Consider the following 25,356-nt stretch of genomic DNA (forward strand, 5'->3'; position numbering starts at 1 on the left):
ACTTATCAGAGAAGCAGCCAAGAGGCTCATAGTAACTCTGGAGGAGCTGCAGAGATCTAAAGCTCAGGTGGGAGAATTTATCAACATCATCAAAAATGATATGTGTGACAGAACATTGCCCATCCCACTAAACACACCATCCCAATGGTGAAACACAACGATGTCAGCAAAAGGTGTTTTTTACAGCGGGAACAGCAAAGCTGATCAGAATTAAAGTGAAGATTGATAGGTCTAAATATAGGGAAATACTGACAAAACCAGATAGAGCCTGCAAACAAAATGGAAACTGGGCTACTATGGAATGGTTTACATCAAAACATATGCATTGTGTTCGAATAATGCAGTCCACATCTAAATTTATTTGAGAATCTGAGGTAGGCCTTGAAAAATGAGGTCCACTGAAGCTCTCAATCCAATTTGACTGAGCTGGAGCTATTTGTCAAAAAGGAATGGGCAAACGTTTCACACACTAAAAAGCTGGCAGAAACATACACTAAAAGACATGAAGCTTTAAATGCAGCAAAAGGTGGTTTTACAAAAATATTGACTCGAGCAGCTAAATAAAAATGCATGGCACATTATTCAGATTTTTATTTATAAAAGAAAATTTAAGACCATGTATTGCTTTCCTTCAACCTCACATTTATGCTATAAAAGAAAATCCCAATGACATAGGTTGAAGTTTGTGGTTGAAATCAGACAAAATGTGAAAAATTGCATGGAGTATGAATGGCTAGTTACTAAAAACAAATAACTGATGATTTAAAGTTTCAGAAAAAGGAAATCTGTTGTCCATTTGGGTCTTTAACAGTGTGTTCAAATTAATTACAATTTCCTCTGAACCACAAATGCAGTGTTTTATCCATCTTTAAACTTTCCTGATTTTCTCGTTGCTTAACTGTTTATATATTTGCTTTTTCCCTCCTTTCTTTCCTGTCTTATTATCTGTATATTTCTGTCACATTTCATTATGTTTCTCCTGCTGCCTGTCACTTTCCTATTGAAACTATTTCCTTCCTCTGCTGATACAATATTTTTCTGCTTTTCCTTTTCATCTGTTTCTGTTTCTATTCTCTTCTCGTTTTATTTTATCCTCTCTTACTAATATTTTCTCACCTTTTTCTTTTTTCCCCTTCTTTCTTCACTATCTGTCAACCCTTGGACCTCCTGTGGTGTAAACTCCCTTTCATTCTCCCCACAATGTAGCCCGATTCTGTGGATGTGAAGAAAGGTGCTCAGATAGTGAAATGTGCCAGTCTGCGGAGAGTTAAGCAATGAGGCAGACAGAGTGCTGCGTCCCTGCAGGTACGGGACTAACTCACAGTGCCTTGTCTGACCTGTGGGTAAAAAAGAAACATTTAATCTGGTCTCTCTGGATTAAATGTACTTAAATTTACCTTTATTTAAATATTAATGATATGTAACCTAATACTGGCACTGAAATGTGACACAAATAATCAACAAAGACATACTGTAGACAATAATATATATATACCAGTCAAAAGTTTTAGATACACTTTCTCATTTAATGGTTTTCTTTATGATTATGACTATTTATATTGTGCGTAGATTCTCAATGAAGGCTTTAAAACTGTGAATGAACAAACTGAATTATGTGGCAAACAAAAATAACTTAAATTATGTTTTATATTTTAGATTCCTTAAAGTAGCTGCCCTTTGCTGTGATAACTGAAATATTAACCTTTGGCCGTCTCTCAACGAACCTCTGGAAAGTTCTTTCAAGACTGTTTGGAAAACCATTTCAGGTGACCACTTCATGAAGTTCATGGAGAGAATGCTAAGAGAACAAACAGTAATCAAAGGTTGGCTATTTTGAAGAATCTAAAATATACAAATGTTTAGAGTGATTAAGCACTTTTTGTTTAATACATAACTCCATGTAGTAAACAAACTGTTTTGTTGCCTTTGGTCAGAATCTATTGTGTAAATAATAGTCATAAAAATAAAGAGACCCAGTAAGGGAGAAAAGTAGAAAAGTACCTTTGGCAATATATATATATATATATATATCAGTGGTGGATGCTGGTCTTTCAAGGAGGGGAAGCTCAATTTCAAGATCGCTAATTCGCTGATTCGCTCATTTCACTGTCAATCAAAAAGGGATTCAGCCTCAGACAGATCATCCAATCATCATGCAGAAGCTGAGCGTCCGGGCCAGCCGAGGCCAGCCCACTGCCCCTTAGACCCACAGAGACACCGAACATCCGATGGGCGGTACAAAGCCCAGCATTTTTGCTTCGCTATTGAACTCACTGTTTAAAGCACTGTGAAGCTGCGGGAACGAGTGAGAGGAAAGCCGCGTCATTACCAGTGATAAGAAGCTGATTCTGAACAAAAGTTGAGCGGGTTGTAGCGCATATTTAGTCAATGACATGTACACACAACAGTATATATTTGATTACTTATTTTTTGACTTTTTAGGGGAAACTGAGCTTCCCTTGCAGTCTTAGAGCAGTCGCCACTGATATATATATTTATATATGTATGTATGTCTTTGGAGACGTGGAGTTGTAACCAGCAGTCAGTACCTTACCCCCATCTTAGCTGCAGTGGCAGTCTTACTAGTTTGGGGAAACAAGGAATAGTCTGACCAGGAAGTAGGGCTGAAGCCAAAGTAGATTTCAACCTATTTCAACCGCACTGTTAAATATTGTGAATAGCAAATTCACTGAACTCATACCTGATTCGCTGTCTTTTGCTTAGCAATGCTGCTTCTTGGTCAGGGAATACAGAGCACAACAGCTCTCCTTCAGCTTGCAGCATGCATTCGCCCACCCTTTTCTAAAATTAGAAATAGAACATTGCAAAACCTGCGTTGAATGAGCTGCTATTGACACTTACAATGATTTTGCAGCTGTAATAATTGCACAAATATGCAGAACAGAAATACAGCAAGCATTACTTCTATAATAGTTTTCCTCCATTTCTGTCCAATTGGAACAATGATCATCACACGCCTAGCTTTGTTTACAAATTATGCTTCACTTGCAAAAAGTACAATGTCAAAGCAAACCACACCAAATAAAAAAAACAAACAAAAAAAACGCTTTTGGTCCGGACCAAAGAACTTTCCTATGTGAATAGACTCTAAGTCTCCCCTTCTCCTTGTAATAACTTCCACACTATAAAGTGATGTTGTTAGCTTGACCCATAGGATGGTTGCAGTGGTAGTACAGCTACAGTAACTTCCTGTCTGCCACTCTAGAGGACACTGTGACTACATCAATGGAACAATTATTTGTTGCAAAATTGTTTGAGCTGTTGTAAACTAATGCAATTGGAGACTAAGAGATAAGATTAAATATTTAATGTTAAGTGATTAAGCTCACAAATTGGTAATGAGTATATGGGAATTAAGGCAAAGACAATCTGGTTGTCATAAACCCCCCCAGTGGGCCAGTCACTTGCAGGGGAAACCATGAGGGACCGGTGCTAAGAGGATCGGGCGCTGGTCAAAGGCAGAGCAATCCGATATCCGGATGCCTACACGGCTCTAGGGGTATGTAATGTCTCCTCGCTGTGGCGGAAGGAGCCTGAGCTTGTGCAGAAAGTTGAGAGATATCGGGTAGAAATAGTCAGGCTCACCGTTACACACAGCATGGACCCAGCTCCTTGAGAGAGCTTAAACTCTCTTCTATTCTAGAGTGACCCGCAGGGAGAGATGGCGGGCTGAGATGGGAGTGCTTGTTGCCGCCCAGCTCAAGTGTCTCGTGTTGGGGTTTATCCTGGTGGATGAGAGGGTTGCATCTCTGCACCTTTGGGTTGGGGAGAGGTCTCTGACTGTTGTTTCGGCGTACGGGCCAAGCAGTGGTGCGGAGTACCCAGCCTTCTTGGCATCCCTGGTGTGTGTGTTGGACAGTGCCCCTCTTGGGGACTCCGAAACACGTGACACCTGGAGAGGTGTGATTGGGAGGAATAACCTCCCGAATCTGAACCTGAATGCTGTTTTGTTATTGGACTTCTGTGCCAGTCACGGTTTGTCCATAATGAACACTGTGTTCAAGTATAAGGGAGTCCATCGCTTGGCACCAGGATACCCTAGGCAGGAGGTCGATGATCGACTTTGTAGTCATGTTTTCAGACCTTCGGCTGCCAGTCTTGGACACATGGGTGAAGAGAGGGGCTGAGCTGTCCACTGATCACCTGATGGTGAGTTGGATCTGCTGGAAGAGGAGGAAGCCAGACAGACTTGGCAGGCCCAAGCTTGTAGTAAGGGTCTGCTGGGAAATAATGCCGGAGCCTTTGACCAGGGATGTATTCAACTCTCACCTTCAGGAGAGCTTGACCAGATTCCAGGGGAGGTTGGAGACATAGAGTCCAAGTGGACTATGTTCTTTGCCTCATTCTGCCACCTGCAGCTGTGGCCGTAAGGTCTGTGGTGTCTGTCACAGCAGCAATACCCGAACCCAGTGGTGGACACTGGCAGTAAAGGATGCCATCGAAAGAGATGCCATCCTATCATAAACAGTTCAACATTGTTTTTGCAGATTTTGCCTTGTTTCTGCACCGCTAGATAATTATATCTCTGTTATCAAACTACAAAAATGGCCAAACAGGTTGGAGTGGAGAGCTCTTTGACCTGGAGAGAGGTGGGGTGTGAAGTGCCTCAGTAGCATTTAAAGAGTTGACTCAGACGCATCTCAGAACATGGGGTAAAAAAGGGGCTGATGGAGCTAGATTACAAGGAATTCAGACCAAAGTATTGCAGTTCCACTTTATATAGACCACAAATGAATGATGTAAGTGTGAAAAGTAAGGATATGATTCATGATGGAAGGGTACTAACCTCTGTATAAAACACCAGCCTCGGCAGTGCTTGTAGCATGGAGCTTGTCTGCCAACGGAAATTCTTGGCAACTATTGGCCTATAATGTTTAGGAGAAGAAAGAATGAGAAGCCATACTTTGTCAAGAGGCCATAATCTAGGTTCTCTCAGGTGCTGTGCCTAAATAACAATGGTACATGTGTAGCTGAGACTGAGTGGCGTGCCGTGTGGCAGGCTGTCAAGCTCACAAATGATAAAAAAACTTCATGTTTCAGAAAAAGGGTAATCAGCTTCAAGTGATCAGTCCACAAGAGGAGACTCAGATTTTGTGTGCATGATTTCTTCTGATTTTATGTTCTAGCTGAAGTATTTCTCAGAGTACATTGCTAAAGACAAAAAAATGAATTTCCTTGGGGCACAAGGCACAGGATGGCAGACTAGGCAGCGTGTTTTCTTCTTTTCACTACTCTGACTACCTGTTACCTTGACTCTGTAGTGAAAAACAGATCTATTTTCTCCAAAATTTATTTTTTAGAATAATATATATACTGTAGGCAAGATACTGACCACTGAAAACTCCACATTACCCCAAGTCAAAAAATCCACCCCATTCCTTTGAGTGCTGTAAAAGCACTCAAAGTATTGTTATTCATTTGTTTTGATGCCATTTTCATATGTCCAGAATATCTAAAAGTAAAAATCCAGTAGTTTTCCTTTGACTTTTAAATTGATAACAACCTATTGAAAACCTTGACTGCTTCTGTGCTTTGTCATTCTTACATCAAAGCATGGGATCATATTTGTGAATACAAAAACCTAATGACCAGTTAATATTTTGTTTTATCTTGACATCATTCTTATTGAGTTGATGATGCTGACACTACAATATGTATTTATCCATACATACTGTACTTGTACCAAGACAGTGGTTTTTCTCTGTGCACATTGTGACAAGCTCTGATAAAGTCTGACACAGTGTGCTGTCAGCAAAACCAAGACAGATCTTATAAAGTGGCAGCTCTCAAGGACAAAACTGCCAAGGCAGTTGTCCTGGGAATTTGAGCCACTGGGCATTGTGTGTGTGTGTGTGTGTGTGTGTGTGTGTGTGTGTGTGTGTGTGTGTGTTCCTGTCTTGGCATCACAGTGAGAACCATTTTCCCGATTTCACCATCAAATTGAGGACCGTTTGTACCAAAGTGAGGACATTTTGCTGGTCCTCACGGCCTATTTTGCTAACGGTTAGGTTTAGGACTAAGGTGTGAATTGACTTTAGGTTAAGGTTAGGGTTAGGCTTGCACTGGTAATGGCTAGGTTTAGGGTTATTGTCAGGGTTAGGGCATAGAAAGGGTTGAAGGGTGAAAATGACTGAAAATCAATGGAAGTCAACACATGGTCCTCACTACATATAGCAAAACAAGAGTGTGTGTGTGTGTGTGTGTGTGTGTGTGTGTGTGTGTGTGTGTGTGTGTGTGTGTGTGTGTGTGTGTGTGTGTGTGAAGGTGACCTGCCTTTTCTGAAATAAATGCCATGAGAGTCCTGAGATTACTGATGTTTCAAGTGTCTCACCCCTGCATTTTAACCTGCTTTTGCCAACCATTTTTGGTTAAATGCCACAGCAGCAGTAATGAGGTGTGTGTTGAAATCTGATTATGATAAAGAATGTGGTTCATGTATAAGGAAAATTTAAAAGTGAGCATTTTACCAAAGTCCTGCTATATGGCAATTTGAATCTCTTGCACAGAATTGCTTTGAAAATGTTTCTTTTTGCATGCAGCCTCCTATATATGGGTGCATCTCAATAAATTAGAATATCATAAGAATGTTAGTTTATGTCACTAATTCAATTTAAAATAATGAGAACCAGATGTTATGCACATTTGTTACACATAATGATGTATTTCAAGTGTTTATTCTGCTAGAAACTAAAATCTCACCTTAGACGAATAGAAAGTATTTTTTCCACTGAAATAATGGTCTAGTGAATAGAATTTCCATGTACCGTCAGCATATACATTCAATTCTTGGTCAGAGCTCCTTTGTCAGTGTGGCATGGAGATTATGATGTGTGGCTCTGCTGAGGTGCTGAGGAAGTCCCTCATCTTATAATACACCATGCTCTGTGGGGTTTAAGTCAGGTCAGTTTGCCAATCAAGCCCAGTGATACTGCTGTCCTTAAAGATGGTATTAGTACGGTCGGCAGTGTGGGCAGGTGTAAAATGGAGTTTAGATGAAAATTCAGAATGAAAGACTCACCTTCACTGCCTCCACCTTTCAATGACTCTTTTGTGCGTTTCCCGGCCTTCCAGTCAGCATCCTGTCCATCTGATTCTCCATCCAATCACCTTCCGACGCCTTGCTTTTAAAGGACCTTCAGCTGTGTTCATCTTCGTTCGTCAGCTGAGCTCATCACTCCTCCACCCCACCTCCACCATTTTCCTTCACATCTACTCCTGGCTTCCTCGCTCCCTGGCCGCCAATCCACCACCAGTGTCGGATCAGGGGGAAGACATCTCTAAATCTAAGCCTTACAAATAATCATCTTAGCTCATGACATTCTCAGCATTCATGTCTTCCTCCCAGGTCTGAGCCCAAAGAAATAACCATGTAATTTCACATCATTACAACTTTTCTAATTGCCATCCCTTTCTTTGTGAGTCTTTTCAGATTGAATTTCCTGCTGGACAATAAAACTGGAATCTCTATAAGGCTTGCTAGTAGAGGGAAACAAAGTGCGCACAAGGTTTCTGGTAGACCACTGGTCTGACTTTGAACTTTATAAAACACAGTGGACCAACAACAGAAGATAACATGGCTCCCAGAATGAACACTGACAGTAAAAACTTCACACTGGACCTAAAGCTGCTTGGATACTGTGCCTTGTCACTCTCTTGCAGACTTTGGGACCTTGATTTCCAAATAAAATGCAAAATTTACTTTCATCTGATAAGAGAACTTTTATGCAAAATAAAATTTTTCTAAGCAGCTGACTTTTGAGTTACCATTAGCTCTAAGCCGTAATTATATAAATTAACAGAGCTAAGCAATTAAAATAAAGTTTTTTGTTTTACTTTAATCAATGATATTTCAATGAGTTTTTCTTTTTTAATTGAATTATTGAGATAAATGTACTTTTTGATGGTATTCTATTCACTGAGATGCACCTGTACAGTGTTAAAACACATGTAGCTCGATGCTGCATCAGTGATTTTTTTTGTCTGTCCACAGATTTCTCCACAGGATTCAACCCCTTCACCGAAACCATCCTACATGGACACATGACCAGCAGCAGCTGTCAGGCGGAAGACCACACAGGGACTGGCCAACAAACGATAACGAAATCCCCCTCCAAAACAATGACATTGCTGACTTTCAACACGCTCCAGAAAAAAATACCTACTTGTAGTTTTACTTTAAATCTTTATTTTTAAGAAATTTTGGGGATAAGGAAAACAAATACTACTAGGCTAGAAGCATGATTTCATATAAAAACAAAACCAAACACAAGCAAAAAAAAAAAAAAGAAACGCAAGCAACATGTTTCCAGTTATCTGTATCAGCATGAGTGATTGCTGCTGCATGGCCTGTCTTTAACTACAAATACAGAGGGGGACACAGGGGTGGGTAAAAGGGGTGGGATGGGACAGGCATGCGATGTTCTTTCAATCACTGGCCCGTTTTCTAAATTAACCAGGAATCTGTTTATCAGCCAGAGAAAAAAAGAGACCACAAACTCATATTACACTCTTCCACAACACACAGACCAGTTTTAATTCTCTTTCAGTGCTCTCTGAGCCTGCTAAAGCTCCTCTTACCACCCAAGAATATCAGTGTTGTACATAATATTGTATGCACTCAAATGCTCTATGTGACAGCGTGTTACATGTGTTGTTTATGTTCTCTAAGATCTCTATGCGATGCCACTGATGCTGCTTTCATGTACAAAAGAGATTCCTTCCAGTTTTTCTTGTTAGATCTGTTCTATCTGAGCCTATATATCAGTCTATATATCCTGAGGTCTTTGTGGGTACAAGAACATGCAAACATTATGTCGCTCAGCCTGTTTTAATTTAGTTTATGCTCATTTTTCTGCATCTCTCACTTCCTTCCATTACTTAAACATGTCAGACTGCAGAGGGGAGGACTTCTCTCTCTTCCATCAGTTACTGTATTATGATTCTTTTCCATCTTTAGCAGGCAGTTTTAAAGCCTTCTCTTTGTGCATAAGGCAACGATTTAAGTGAAAGATTACCAGGAGACTAAACTCTATCTTTTGTTTTGTCCACTCTAGTTTGTAATAAGTTGTCTCACCTCTGCAGTCACCCTCTCAAAGCACATGTAGCAGTCCTGTCCTCCTTCATGGGGAGGGGGAGGGTCCCACCTTATGCTCGCAGGTGCGTCCAGTAAATCCTGCAGTATTTGACCCCACCACACACACACACACACCGTGCCCTTACAGATCCCCCGTTCACCACCAGAAGATGTCACTAGATGAGGTAGCTTACACACTGGTAATGTAGCATTGGTCTGACTGGGCAGGCAGGGGAGCATCACGTCACAGGTCGAGGTCGTGTTGAGCTCTGATGTTTGTCCTTTTGATGGCTACTTGGAGTGTAGCAAAGGCAGTCAGTCACCGATCACTGTGATGAGAAACTGTAAAACTGACCCATAACTGTGAGCCTGGCTCCCACTCGTCTCCAAGCATTTTGACAACATCCTTTGTTGTAATTATTCACTGTATTTCACCTTTATTTATGTAATATTCAGAAGAAGCAATAACTGCTAACAAAAAGAGTTATTTATGTTTGTGTGTGTGCGTGTGTGTGTGTGCGTGTGTGTGTGTGTGTGTGTGTGTGCGTGTGTGTGTGTGAAAGAGAGAGAGAGAGAGAGAGAGAGAGAGAAAAGAATGACAATTTTAAGATCACATGTCACGGTCTTCCTAAACTTGGGATTTTAGCGTGTTTAGCGCAGTTTTATAGTATTCAGATATTATGTCAGTAGTTTATGGTCCCACATTTGAATATGTTGCTTCATATAATCGATCACAAAACAATGTTTATGTTGGTGTGACTTCATATCATAAATCCAGTGACGGTTTTTGCATAAATGGCATAAAATAGACGAAAAATTGCACAAATCAGAGAATATGTGGTCAATGTAGAATAATTCTTGTTTAATCCGACTTTGTAGTTTCATTTTCTACCTTGTCTCAATCTGTGGTGGTTCTTATTGCAAAAGAATTAAGCATTATAAATGCTCTTTTTATGTTGCACATATAGATTGAAATATCATAAATCTACAACTCTGTTTTAAATGATTTCTATTCAGTGCAGAATTATTCAGTTTAGGTTCAACAGCCAAAGTTTTTTAATATTTTGAATAAATGATGAAAACATGTGGTACAGATTCTTTAAATAAGAGTAAAATACGAATAGCTGAGCTGTTTACAACTCAGACACCAACTTCATCATCTTAAGCCTCCTGCATTGTATGGCTGGTTTTTTTTTCGTACAATTTTACACTCTGATAACATAACGGGCCACACTCTCTCTATTGACATGTCAAAAAAGCAAAAACCGCCGCTGCATGAATCTCATCTGCAAAGACCTTAGTGTTTGATTTTGTTTTTCATTGGAAAATTTAGGTGTTTTCAAGCAGTTTTTAAACCTTAAAGACATTCATGTGCATTTCAACATCCTGTTGTGTGAGTTTGTTTTTGCATGTGTTTCTGGGTACCTCATCTATCCCAGACATGTTAAAGTTAGGGAGTTATACTGCAAATATTCAAAGACTATATACTACTATTTTCTAAATTTCTTTTAAAGGTTGATTTACCTCAATATGTGTGCACCATCTCACATGATACAAATGATCAACATGCATTTCATTCATATGTCATGCTCACCACTGAATTCTTTATCAGACAATAATATGTAAACCACAGAAATGTCGCAATAAGCATCCATCTGTAAGTGTTTAGTAGGCTCTACAGCCAGAAATGATGAATGTAAAGTGGTGATATTACTGTGAATCCTGTTATGTGTTGGCCCTGTATTCCAGTAGATATTAGGGTGTTCACGCTGATGTTTAAAACTCAGTATCTGCTCATCATACATTTGACTTCAACCTCCCTTCATTGCAAACATATATAGACAGTTTATAAAATGGAAAGCCTTGACTAGTATTTACAATTATTTCTTTGTTAAATGATATTTATATTTTATTATCTTATTTAATACCTATAAAGTAAGATTGTCCATTTAAATTTTACAGAAATAAAAGAAGTACCCCATATGTCACAGCATACAATTTACACCATATGACTTAACACCTTTATTTTGGTTACATTGCATAATATTTTAAATGCTTTGATAAATATATCAATGAAATGAATCCTGAAATGAGTTATATAGATGAGCTCATATTATATTGGTATATTTTCCCATTATATTTTTGTTGGAAATGTTATATGCTTATTCTTTCATTTATTTATTTATTTATTTTTGTTTCTGTTTTTTTATTTATATCTTACAAACATTTGTTTCTGGTTTTGTGGGCTAGAGTGCCACAGTCCATGAAATAAATATTTTGTTGATACATAAATAAATATTTATGTATTTGATAATTTAATGATCATTATATTAAATAAATAAAATAAGCAAAACTTTATAAAAATATTAATGTCTAAATAAATAATTAAATATATAAATAATTTATCAAAGCTTTAATTCATAATGTGTTTTAATATATTTGTTTTTGTCCATAATTAATTATTCATGATTGTACATAAAATATGTAAACCATAACATTTGATTGGGCAATCAAATAAGGACTATAAAATAATTAAAAGAAAAATAATTTATTTTTTGTTCTTTTGAAATACAATCCATGCAAATGTCAACGAATTATTTTTACATTTTCTAAGCACTTTAGTGTTTCATAAATAACTGAAACATTAAAATATTTTTAAAAAAAAATTTATTATCACATATTTAAATATTTATTTTACAAAATATTTATGCATTGAATGTGGCACCTTTGGCTTTCCATATTGCTGCAATGCCTTCATTTGAACAGAGCAGATGGAAACAAGAAGAGCAGAATAATATATGTGTCTTCAAGAGATAATTCTCTAAAATCAAGCAGATGTAAGTAATTCTTATGTTCACATCAGTTTTTTCAGGATTTATTTTACCGTAATGTGTGAAGTTTAAAAGCCTATTTTTGTCCTTTTTAAGACTTTATTTATATATTTAATGTTTTCTAAAAAGGTGTTTCATCCCTTAAGCTTACATGCTTGGGTTGTTTTTACAAGCTGATTCATTTTATGAATCCTCTGCTGATGTCAGGGTTAGTGCTACAGGGATCCGATTAATGGGAAAAACACAATGAGGGGTTGCAATCTCAAACAAGATGGAATTTCTTGAGGAATTTGGTGGCTTCGAGATGACAAGCATTTTTCCTCAACACAATCCAGCCCTGATTGTTTTTTTGGTTCTTTTACCCTCACCAAATATAAGACTGAGCCAAATCTGAGGCTTCCACATGTTGACGGACTGAATGTGGTCAGAAAGGTGTCCGAGCAGGAGGCGCTGTGGTTACAACAGCGAGGTGAAGACCTGGAAAGACCCTCACTAAAGGACTGCCAAAAACGATCATGCACCAAGTTCATGCAAAAATATTAACTCCTGCAAAAACTAGAGAACATATGTATATTCCTTTAGAATGGATTGAAGACATTAACGCAATAGCATATTACTCAATACTAAGGAATGCAACTACGCACATGCACAAAAAATGTTTTTAACATAAAAAGGCTATATATATATGAAATATATAAATATATATATATATATATATTTACTTAGAATGCTATGCACCCTTATTTGTCAACTGGGATTTCTATTATGTTATGGATGTACTTTTAGCATCATACAGCTGTAGCTACCAAGAGATTGTTGAGTTTTGGGTATTGCCTGCCACCTGGGGATAAATGGGGGTCTTATGGGTGTTTTGATTAGTTTTGTTTTCTTTTTCTTATTGTCATAGAGAGTCAGACATGTATTTAAAAAAAATACATGTGAAAACCTTTTAACCCAATCAAAGACTGAGGGCATCAATTTATAATTTACTCTGTACACCAGCTCAACATTTACAAAATTAATAAAGAAATGAAATGTCTTTGCGTATAGTGTCTATACTTTCGTGAGAGGCACTCATTCATAGCTCACAGACGCACACGCACACACACACACACACACACACACCTATTTGCAGATCAGTAAACAATTTGTGGTTAAGTGCCTTGCTCATTAGCATGTTGACATTTGGGAGAGGAGGAAACTGGAATTGAACACACAACTTTCTGATTGCCAGATGATTGGTTGCCCTTTAGATTGCTAAAATAGGTATTTGGAGATCTACAGTAAAATTCCTTTGAATGTTCAAGACTAAAAGTCTCAACATTTTCAAATGTTACACATATCTACAAAGAGAATAGGAAATATCAGGCAAACACAACAGTGAGGAATTAAGAAAACATGTCATTACTTTGGCCTTTTAAAAAAAAATTTAATTGACTGGAAAGCAAAGGTTATGTGGTCTGAAGGGTCTTGATGTAAACTCCCAGAGTCAAAGGCAAATATGAGTAGCCAGAGATGAAAAGATTAACCCATTGTTCCTAGCGCTGACTGCTTCATGTTTATTAATTTTTTTATCTTATAGGATACGTGGATGACAAAGCCAAGATGGTTAAGCAGTGGTTAAGCAGACGGATGTACACTATACATTCATAATTACAGAGTGATATCCACAATTATCCACAAAAAAATAAAGTAGAAGTTTGACAGAAGTAAACATTGGGACATAGCATAAGTGTGTTGTTTGCTTTTATTACTCATAGCCAGGTAATGTGCTTGGTCTTATTTTAGAAATTAAATATTAATATGACTTTGACTCATTTCACATAGTCTTTCAGTTTAAAGTAAAGGCATAATTCAACACTTTGCAATGTACTGTAGGTTAAATAAAATGAATCCTGTCATGCATGACCTCTCCCAGCATTTTTTCTAACTTGTTTCCTGATTGCAATAATCTTTTGGAAATGAAAAAATAACTACAATTATATATATATTTTTTATGTACTTTTCAAAGAGATTTTTTTATGTTTGTGTAGGTGACACACTGGAGTCCAATATGGCTTTTAGTCAAATATAACATCAACTCCCACATCCCCTGTTGTGTCCACAGTGCATGAAATGGTTAATATTTCACGATTAATGTTCCCTGGCATATGATTGCAAAGAATTTAGAGATGTTATTACCACGACTGAACTGGTGAAATATAATGATAACCTGAAACATCTGAAAATAAAATAGAATTTTCTGTTTTCAGAGATTTTCATTTTGAATTACACTCACAGAAAACAGATGTTAAACACAATCATTTGACACCAGGTATATTGACATTTTGCACAGAATCCCAGACGTGTGAGTGTGTGTGTGTTTGAACAGAGCTTGTGTAACATGATGCAACTCTCTGCATCGACTGCACATGCATGATTTGCCAGTAGAGGGCGCAATATGTCAATTCTATCTATTATTTTCAGCAGCCAGTACTCCTGCAGACTGTCTGTCTGTCAGTGTGTTGATGTGTGCATGTGGAAGCAAAGTGTGCTGAGAGCTTTGTAACAAAGATCGTCGACACTTTAAGTGTGTGTGAGATAGGGCGCATGTTGGGATGTGAGGAATTCAGACTTGCACTAATAAAAAGGAGATATTTATTTTTATTTAGTAGAAAGGAGCCATTCTGTAGAGCCAAAGCAGCTTCTGCCACTTTCCCTGGCTTTGTTCTGCCAAACCCAGGCTTTTTGGCTGGTTCATGTCACTTAGTTAGCTAGTTTGAGTTCATTACAGTTGAGCAAAGATGTCCACTGACTGCCAGAAGACAACTGCCAAGGCCATCCCTTCGACCATCAGGGTGACCATCAACAACGCGGATCACATGCCCCACGACTACTCTACTACCCCCGGAGGGACCCTGTTTAGCACCACACCTGGAGGTGCGTATTCTACACATCACATTTCTACATATATATGTATTCGTGTATACGCACACACCACCAAAGGTATGTTTCTGTGGATACAGCCACACAGAGCAGCTTGGTTGTGTTGGTGCTAACTCCATGAGGACTGCTACTGTCAGTGGGTAGCTCCGCTGTAGCTAGCTGCTAACGCTAACTACCAAAAAACGCAAAGAAGAAAAAAAGTCTCTAAAGCACTTTATTATCCTTATCCTTTTGTTAGTGGTGATTTATAGTTCAGGTACAGCATCCCCTTTATGTTGGATGTGTTCAAAGTTATCTTTTCTCGGAGATCTTGATCGATAGCTGCAGTTTTTTAGGTTTTAACTTCCGCCCAGGGTTGCCAGATCTGACAGTTTCTACCCCAAACACAACGTAAAACCCAACCATCTCGATAAAAACCAGCCCAAACCTCAACCTATCATGATACTCACGTTAAAAGTGTACTACTATTACACGCATACTAAAGAACACGTCATAAGCACACAGTTACAATAAAAAAGAAAAAAAAGTTACACAGACAGACCCCCCACTACGGTACGGTACGGAGCCCGAGAAGGAACATGGGGGGATTTTTTTTCTTTTGCGTTCCCACGCAATACTTTTTGCGTTCTCACGCAATAGTCTTTGCGTTATCTCACAATACGTTGTAGGATAGTTTCCAAACCACACAACTGCAAAAATGGAACAAACACAACACCCGTTTTTAAGATTTATTGAGTTTTAATTTGAAATCGGCCTTAAATAAAAGGATATTCAGTCAGACTTAAAGACAATTATTATCCACAAGCTGTCAGATTACTGAACTCTGGACAATAATCCTGCACTAAACCACATTTGTGACATTTTATCAGCTTATTGCTGCTGCACGATGGGTAATTTTTTTATTGCACGCAATTAGTGCTTTTGTTTTTATAGAGAATTGAACGGTTCTTCTTATCCCAAGCATTTCATTGCATTCTTGACTGTGTTTTAACCTGCATATGACAAATAAACCATATCAATGCCATATCATTTGTTTTGTGAACAGTTTGTTATGTGTGCTGGTGTTCCAAAATGCACAGCTTTCTCAAGGTGATTAACAACGTTTACTCAAATGTATTGCGTGGGAACGCAAAAGAATAAAAAAAACACTATGTCCCTTCGCGGGCTGCGTAATTTGTTCTTATCACAAAAACAGAGCATAACACAAAATTATTTATCATTTGTTGCTAAAAATGAATGTTTGCTTATTTCTCCACATCAGCGTGATGCTGTCTCTCAACATCAAGTCAAAGCTTAACAGTAAAGGCCTTCACGCCAACACACCTCAGTGTAGCTTAGTTGAACTCTTAACCCCATTTCAGGCGTACAATTGACATTAACCAATATCATTTTACAGTGACACTTGATTAACCAGCGACTATCACTGATTGATGATCAAGGGTTCAATAGATTATCTACATATAAAATAAACCAATGACATGAGTGCAAGGATTCAACATTTTATTGAAACGTGTAAAGGCGAAAAAAAAAAGGCGTCCCAAATTTCAGCAACCCCTGTGCTATATTTCTCAAGCCCAACGTTTTCAAAAGTAGTCCAATCTGGCAATACTGTGTGTGCTTTTTAACCTGCTGTAGTATTTTTTTTTTTATCAGCAGTCCAAGTTCAGCTTGAAATGGTAAATCATTTTTTTATATAACCCTCCTGGTGTCTTATAGGATGAATCCAGATTAGTTGGTCCTGGAGAGTGAAACTAATAGCTAGTCAGAGATGGGCCAAGACTGAAGTGGACTTCTGTAATCTTAAAACAACTCCAGTCTCAAAATATTACAGTGGTGTATGCAAATGCTATTTTAAGAATGTTAAAGCTGCTGTCATGTTTGCCTGGGGCAGTTATTTACAGAGAAACTGGTGTTCATTTTACATGGGAAATGGAGGTAGGAGGCGGTGCACCACTGTTGATCTTCCTGTGTGAAACACATTCTGAAAACAGAACATATAATGCGTTCTGGTTAGAGTTCTGTCTCATTTTTCTCTGTAGGTTATTACACTTTCAGCAGAAATGCTTTACATATTTTATTCTCAGTATGTGGGAAGATCATTGGTGGTGCACTGCCCCTAACCTTCATTTCCCATTAAAATAATCATCAACTTCAGTGTTTAATAACTCCTCAGTGCAAACTGGACATTAATTTAAACGTTCATAACAGTGTATAAATAAATCGTTACAATGTTTCTGAGATTAGAGTTGTTTTAAGATGGAAGATGTCCACTTTGGTCTTGGCCCCTCAAAGACCGTTGGCTTCAGCCTCCAGGACCAACTATTCTGGATTTCTATTAAATTAAAACACCAGATGAGTTTTTAACTGCAGGTAAGATATTAACTGCTTCTAACATTTAACAGAACCTAATAAGATTTCTGAACTATCCCTTTAACACGACCAAGTTGCTTAAAAAGTGTAAAATTTACTTTCTGTATTTTCCAGGTCTACACATCTTCTTGAGAAACGTTTGCTTTCCAAGACTTTCTAAAAGATATAAACTGTCTAAACATGCAGTGTGATATTTTTATTATATTAGACTTGAAGTGCACAATGTATAAAATTTTAAGCTAAGTGTAAAAAGAGTTCATGTAAACCGAGTACGTGTGCCGTATTTTATTCAGACGATGTGCAACATGAAATGCAGGTCAGTCTAGCTTTAAAGGATATGCAGCACTTTTTGTTTTACTCTGAATTTGTTCATAGTTTTACAAATGAACACCTTATTGGATTGAGAGACACTATCCCTGTGATTTATGAGTCATGTTAAGAGTTAATCAACAGGTTTTTTAGGTGTGTAGCATTTCAGAAGTTTAAATACCTGTCACTTCTGGTATATCCACTGCCGTTCCCTAACACAGCCTGCACTGTATGCTTAAGTTAATGTGTGTACTTGGCCATTAGTTTGGCCAAATAAAACAACTGATAAATTATAAAGTTTGATTTTGGAAAAGTCAGGAATTTGAATTGAAACCACAACTGTTTAAATTAAAATCTTTTTTTTATTTTTTATTTTAGCTTAAACAGCACAGACGATGATCTTTCTATTAGAGTAAGTTGTTATGCAAAACATACATCACTTATATGCTAGCTGTGAAAAGACAACAAATCTCTGTTGGAGTGTCAAGTTTTAAACCCATTTTTACTTTAGGAAATTCCGTTAGTCAAGAAAGAAAGAAGTGTCAAACATCCTTTTTAAAGCATAAGACTTATTCAGAATAACTATTATACTGAGGTTTGATCCTAGATTGGTTGTTTCTTTCTTTCTAAAGTCTTTTGTTATAAAAGTATTGACAAATATAACACTATTAGGGTGTTGTCAAACTAACCCTAGCAGCAGCTTTTTTTCTTACACACAGCTGTTACACATCAGAACAGGTGAAAATGGCACAGCGTGATGCAGTGCCTGATAAGTATAAAAACTGTTTGGTCATATTAGTTTTGATTTGAAAGTCTTACGACATGAAAAGTATATTTTGGGAGCTGTTACAAATAAAAATAGTATGATCAACATGAATCAACTAGTTAATTAGCTAATGCATACAAGGTTTCTGTTTTGTCTCTTATCTTGCTGTTTTTGTGATCCTTTCTGTTCGGACAGGTACCCGGATCATCTATGACCGAAAGTTCCTGCTAGAGTGTCGCAGCTCTCCGTTGGCCAGGACCCCTCCTCGAGGTTTGCCCTCCATTCCAGGGGTCACCAGTCCATCCAAAGAGCCCAATGAGAAGACCGTCAATGGAAAAGTCAAGAACAACAACTCCATTCCTGCTCCTGAGACAAGCAATGCCGGTATGTTGACACCTCAGAACATCACATGGTGACTAAAACACCTCTGAATTCTACAGTTTGGATTAGATGCATTGAAGTCATGTGTGCTGTTATTTTTCATTGTACCTGATTTTCTGGAGGGGTCTAGAGACCTGCATCACTAGTGTTTGCTAATATTCTCCCATCCTTCTAGCTCTGTCGCAGATGTAATGGTATGTTAGTCTGAGATAAGCTGAATAAAACCTTCACAGATTCATCACTTGTTTTTTTTAACAGGCATGTGCAAAACATGTTCAAAAAGGGGTTAATAACAGCAGTTTTTAATGCTTGGTATGAAAGATGATGGTCAGTTATGCAATAATCAAATCTGATTAAAACAATCTGAATAAATACTTTGTAGAACAACCTTTCACAGCAATTTCAGCTGCAGGTCTTTTGCAGGATGTCTCTACCAGCTTCACACATCTAGGAACTGAATTGTTATTCATTGTTCTTTGCAAAATAGCTGAGGTTCAGTCAGATTGGATGAAAAACAAATGTGAACAGCGAACGGATTCAATACGATTTAGGTCTGGATTTTGACTGAACCATTTCCAAAAGATGAGTGTGTGTTTAGGGTAAGATGCAGTGCTGGCTTTAATTTTGGTCTCATCTGACCAGAGCACACTCTGCCGTTGTGTTCCCTACATGACAAACGTGGCATCATATGTTTTCTGGTTATTTCCACTGGCATATCTAAGAAAACATAACTTGGAAACATTCAGGATCTGATAGATTAAAAACCATTGCTTTTACAGACTTTTGCTGTTATCTGATCGTGACTCAGTTATGCAAAGACCTAAGATGTGTTCGAGGTCATCCATTCATGAAAGAATTGACAAACTGCTTATATTTATAAATTTTAAATGTTTTTTTTTGTTGTTTTTTTTGTTCATTCTAATCAGCATTTTACTTGCATACACAATATTCAGCTATATTTATGTTATGTTTTTTTTACACTTGCATGACACATCAATAAATAAGCAACAGAATTCCTCGATGGCTATTTTTTCCACTCATATTTATGTCTCAGTGAGCCTTCCAGCTGCAGCTCTCACTGAAGTGGCTACTGTAAATTTAGTTACAGCTTCTGTTTTGTAAAATGGGAAGCATCTTTATTGGGAGGTTTATTAAGGCATGGATATTTAATATCAGTTTTAACAATGCTGAAGAAAATAAATACTAAAAGCTGAATTTAAAGGATCCCAGATTTGGAATGGTTTGCCACCAGTAATTGAACAGTTGCAGACCTAAATAACACTGAAACTTGTACAACCTACACTGCTCAGCACTTTTTATGCATTGTTTTTTTTTTTTTTTTTCGTTTACTGTTTTAAATAGGTATTTTTCTATTATTAGTTGTGAAGATTAACTTCCAAAAGCCTAACAAGGGACTGGACCTGTGAATTAACCTTTGATAAGAGGGCCTATAGACAGGACATGCTTTCTTTTAAATGTAACATTGTTTTATGTCTTGTCCCCGATCAGATAATTTCAAAGAAATAAATGAAGAAAATACCTTTTTTTTTATTCCATTTTAAGGTTTTAGGACACTCCCACATTTATTCTGTCTTAAAATGTCTAAAATCAAACACTCTCATATCACATCAGATCCACATGATTAGAACATCGTTAGTTATCATTATGAAGGAGGTTTGTTCACTATGAGAGTGATGGTAAGATCCAAAGGGCTGGCTTAAGGAGGTTTCAAAGGAATTCAAAATCAGTCATTCCACCTTACAGAAAATAGTTCACAAGGAGAGGACATTCAAAACAACTACCAACACAACCAGGTTTGTTCACCGTGATGGCAGACCACTGGACACTGGATGCTAAAAGAAGTCTTGAACAATGCTTACCGTTGATATGAAAGTCTGTTAGGATGCACAAGTTTAACTTTTGTGGAGATTGTGCATAGAGGGAATCGTTGCTTTCTAAAAAAACAAGGTCAGACTAAAGATAGTCAGAAAGACCGTAGATATGGACCAGAACTCCTGATATAGTCTTCTTTAGACACATGAGTGTAAAATTATGTTGCTTGGACACCAGAACAGAGGACATGTTTGGCATGAATCCAATGCAGCATTCCAGGAAAGGAACCCTCAGACCAACTGTGAAGCATAGAGGTAGAAGTTTCATGGTTTTGCAGATGCTTTGCTTCAGCAGAGCATGTTGAGTTCACCACTATGGAATTCCCCATGAAGTTTACCATGTATCAGAAGGTGCTTGTGGAAAATGTGAAAAAAAAGAACTAAAAATTATTGCAGACATGTACCCTGCAACACGACAGTGACCCAAAACATACTAGTACATCTACCAAGGACTGGCAGAGAATCAGGAAATGGAAAGTCCTGGACTTGTTTTGATTTCATTGAGCTGAACATGCAAGAAACCCCTCAAACATCATGTCAAGTAACAATAGTCATTGATATGTAAACATTTCGTTTGAAATAACAGATTATTTGTTTGGGTGTGCTTATTTCTTCACATGACAGCATCTTAATGTCATGAGGATCTCTGTGATTTTTGGTGAATAATATTTGTGCATCTGTGTTTTGTAGGTGATGACGCACAGTTTCAAATGGACATCTAGATGGAGCTGAGCGAGTATTATAGTGTGACAAAGAGATGATCAGGACCACCTCTTTTTCAAAATGTGTCTGAGACAAAGGCATGACTTCATCATCATGTTGTTTCAACATCCATTATTTCTCACTCTCATTTGGTTGTTTTGCACAGAACAAAGCTGTTTCCTGTTTGCTTTAAGGCTCAAACTTTTTTTTTTTTTTTTTTTTTTTTACATGTGAAAATGTGCCTTTCTGTAGTGGCTGCGAGTTAAAAATCACCACTGAAAAGTACCTAACACCAACATTGCCTCATTGATGGGTAACTTGAACACTTGAAAAAAATACTGATCTAATCCTCCGGATAAACATTCATTCCAGAACCACTTGTCGTTCAGTGTGTTTTTCATAATCCTGCCAGCTCTCTTTAGATACTAGCTTCAGATCTTACAAAGGTTCTTCCCCTGAAGTGTTTCATAGAAAATATGAAGCTGACTATTTTTTGATGTTATGAAACAATTTTCACATGGTTTGTCGGGTGAATAAAGAAAACACCAATGAAACGGTTTTCTCTTTAGTCATTTTACATTAAGCAGCAACATTTTTGTTCACATCTATGAAAACAAACATATGTTTGCATGATTAACACGTCTGAGTCTTTATAATAGATGTCAGAGTACGTGAGCAGCTAATATACATTCATAGAGATAAATCTCTGGCGACCTGTTCTGCTGGCTCCTTAACCTCCTGTGTGGCTGATTCAGCACAAGTCATTTCAGAGGAATTCCTCAAAGGAGCCACTGGTAGCTGATAACCTCAGCCAGTGGGCTGAATAAAGAGAGGTCAATATACAAGTGCACATAGCAGGGAGAAACTCCCACCTTCCACTCAACATTTTCACCCAATGTAAAGCCTGTGGGATTCACTTTGCCCAGATCTTTCCAGAGATTGTTTCATGAGAATAATGTCTTTAATATGACGGATTTAGTATGAAAACCCCTAAAAGCTGGATTAAACACAACAATTTATATGCTCAGAAATGTATATCACAGCTGGATAAAAAGATTAACGTTTGAAACCGACTTCAAATTTTTTTACTCCAACCTGTCGGCATACCTTAGTGGCACCTCCTAGCTGTTTGACATTTGCAGCTTAAAAATCAAGAACAAATAACAAGAAACAAACTACGTCATAGTTTGGATTTGATTGAATTAAAGCATGAGCACAAATGATTCTGATGTTCAAATAGGTCATCACTAATTAAATGGTTTTAAAAAACACAAATACAAAAATCAACCTTTTGTTTTAGGGGCCAATACCTTTAAGTAAAATAAACTACCTATAGATTATTATAAAATCACAGAATATCAACAGTAATATACATTAATATACTGTATATACAGTCCCTTGTAAAAGTATCCAAATACCCTTGAATGTCTTTACACTTCTTTACCACAAACTGAAATGTATTTTAATTGGATTTTAGGTGACAGCCCAAGAGAAAGTAGTGCAGTTATGAACCAAAAATAAAAATGGTACATGGATTTAATGGCTTCAGAAGCTCTTCAGTTTGCTAAAATCCATGTGGGAAACAAAAATCAATGAGTGGCTAACAAAATACTGTACATTACCATGAGCATACTACGGCTACAATAAAATTAAACGATGGCACCATGATGCTGTGGGAATGTTTTTTTTTTTCAGGGCTGGAAGGCTGGTGGGAAAATGCATAGAGTTAAATACAGGACAATTCTTGAAGAAATCTGTTAGAAGCTGCAAAAGACTTGAGACGGGGCAATAACCCTAATCATGCAGCCGGAGATATAAAGAATTGTTTGGCTCAAAGCATACACATTTGTTAGAATGGCCTAGTCAAAGACCAGACCTAAATTCAATTATAGAATTTGTGGCAACACTTGAAGATTTTTGTTCACAGGTGCTCCCCATCCATTCTGGCAGAGTTTAAGCTATTTTGGAAAAAAGAAGGGGTATAAATTTCAGTTTCTAGATGTGCAAAGCTGATAGAGACAGATAACAAAACACATGCAGCTCCTTGTAGAGAAAGTTAAAAAAAAAGCTTTAACTCAGGGGGTCTAAATACAATTTTCCACCACATTTTTAGTATTATAGAAAGTACACTTATGTACTTTTAGGATAAACTTGGATCCTCATCCAGCTTTCTTCGTCACATTACAGTAGTTGGGCAATATTTGAAGAAAAGGTATTTGCTTATAGCCATTTCCTGAATCATAAAGATCAACTCACATCTGGCTGAGTTGACTGACATGTTCTTTTGTCTTTTCTAGCATGAAGAGTGGCTCAAAGAAAGTTATACACAATCTGATTAACATAAAAAAGTAAAAATGCTTCAATTGCATTTATTTAAAAATGGTTTATATTTTTTTAAATGTATCAATGTAAGATTATAATACTGAACACAAAGTATATGTATATGCAAGATAATTTGTTAAAAAAAGGGGTGAATAAACATATCCTACCCCCCAGTTTTTTCTCTACAATAGCTTCACTCTGCTGCTGGTTCTGAGTCTTTCTATTCCTCTACATGATTTTGTTTGCTTGTCACCTCTGCTTCCTGACACTCCATCCCCCATTTCCAAGATAAACAAGCACTACTGCCTGCTTTCCAGTACATTGATCTATAGGGGTTTCTGTAGTTTTAACCCATGTGCCTGTTGTTCACAATCAACAAAAGAAGCCTGGCTGAGGAGAACAGCTAATGACACTTGTAATGGGTGTGTTGTAAAGTGTCTGAGATGTGGACAGCTGAGGTGAAAAGGTAAGCATACTAAACTGTTAGCAGGTTAGGTGTGAGCACAGTAAAATGTGATGAGTATGTGGGTGATTACCTGTTAGCAGGGTGAGAAGAGGTGATACAAACAACATAATGAAATCTACCTTTTAGATGCATTTATGTTCTTCCCCCTGATTCAGTACTTGGTAGATCAGCCTTTAACTGCAGTTATTGCTGCAGGTCTCTGCCAACTTTGTAGAAACTCTAGAAACTGAGATATTTTTGTCCATTATTTGCAAAAGAGCTCAGTCAAAGAGCATCTGTGAACAACAATTTTCAAGTATTCTCCAAATGATTTAGATCTGGGCTTCAACTGGTGCATCCTAACAAATTGATGTGTATTTTAATGTAGTTCTGTCTATTCGTTTACTGTTATTGTCCTGCCAGAAGGTGAACCTCCGCCCCAGTCTAAAGACTGCTGCTAACAGTTTTTTTGCCCTGTAGTAATTTCCATCCATTTTCCCACCAACTCTGAACATCTTTTGTCTTCCTGCTGAAGAAAAGTATCCCCATATAATGCCACTGGCACCACTGTGTTTTACAGTGAGGACAGTGAGCTTAGGAGTACTATGTGCCATGCTCGTTTATTGCCACATACATTCTAAACAAAGGCCAAAACATTCGGTTTGCAGTTGTGCCATACTATTTCCATGTTCAGATACTTAGTTGATCAGGTCTCTGTGAGATGTTCAAAGTTTGCAATATTGTCTTATAACCTAACCCTTTTTTAAACCTCTCTACAGCTATCTGCTGTGTTCTTGGTCTTCATAATGCTGTTTGTTCACTAATGTTCTCTAACAAACCTCCTAGGCCTTCAGAGAACAGCTGGATTCGTCCTTTAAATTACACACAGGCCGACTTTCATGGTGACTTATGAAGGAAGCTGAAATGTGTAACACTGTTCATATTCTATTTAAATAATTTAGAAAGGTGCTATATTTAGTTTTATATAGTTCCTGTGTGATTCAGTGAAAAAATCTAACTAAAAAGGACTGTCTCTGGTTTTATGGGAAATAAATTGCCATGTAGTATTGCATTGTAGTTTTTTAAGCTAAAACTTTAAATATTACTTTATAGCACTTGAATATTTTAATATAACACTCCCCCTGAAGCTTTTCTGTAAATGTTTTTAAGCTTTCTAAATTCAGTTAGATAAAAAGAAAAGTGCAATGTTTTCAAAAACCAGTTGGTCAAGAACAAAACATATAATCCAACACATTTGTCAGAATAAAAGATTTTAATATATTCTTTTATATACAAAAATATACATTATAAAGTATAAA

At 37.3% G+C, this 25,356-nt stretch overlaps 2 protein-coding genes across 8 annotated transcripts in view; both read left to right on the forward strand.

Annotated features, from left to right (window-relative positions):
* ank1a (ankyrin 1, erythrocytic a) overlaps nucleotides 1-10,476 on the forward strand; it is a 139,870-nt gene extending 129,394 nt beyond the window's left edge. For 6 of the 7 annotated variants that reach the window (XM_047381647.1, XM_047381648.1, XM_047381649.1 and 3 more), the window contains 2 exons: nucleotides 1,207-1,305; nucleotides 8,012-10,476. In XM_047381647.1, coding sequence (XP_047237603.1) covers nucleotides 1,207-1,278 — 72 coding nt within the window. In that variant the 3' untranslated portion in view covers nucleotides 1,279-1,305; nucleotides 8,012-10,476. The remainder of the gene's footprint in view (nucleotides 1-1,206; nucleotides 1,306-8,011) is intronic. The other variant, XM_047381654.1, reaches the window with a different exon arrangement.
* Nucleotides 10,477-14,402: 3,926 nt separating this feature from the next.
* Nucleotides 14,403-21,824, forward strand: eif4ebp1 (eukaryotic translation initiation factor 4E binding protein 1). The gene is made up of 3 exons (XM_047380463.1): nucleotides 14,403-14,844; nucleotides 18,491-18,679; nucleotides 21,259-21,824. Exons 1-3 carry the CDS (start codon nucleotides 14,709-14,711, stop codon nucleotides 21,288-21,290), a joined length of 357 nt encoding a protein of 118 aa, XP_047236419.1. The 5' UTR covers nucleotides 14,403-14,708; the 3' UTR covers nucleotides 21,291-21,824.
* Nucleotides 21,825-25,356: the final 3,532 nt, after the last annotated feature.

The sequence above is a fragment of the Girardinichthys multiradiatus genome, chromosome 12, assembly GCF_021462225.1.
Source record: "Girardinichthys multiradiatus isolate DD_20200921_A chromosome 12, DD_fGirMul_XY1, whole genome shotgun sequence".
NCBI classification, from domain to species: Eukaryota; Metazoa; Chordata; class Actinopteri; order Cyprinodontiformes; family Goodeidae; genus Girardinichthys; species Girardinichthys multiradiatus.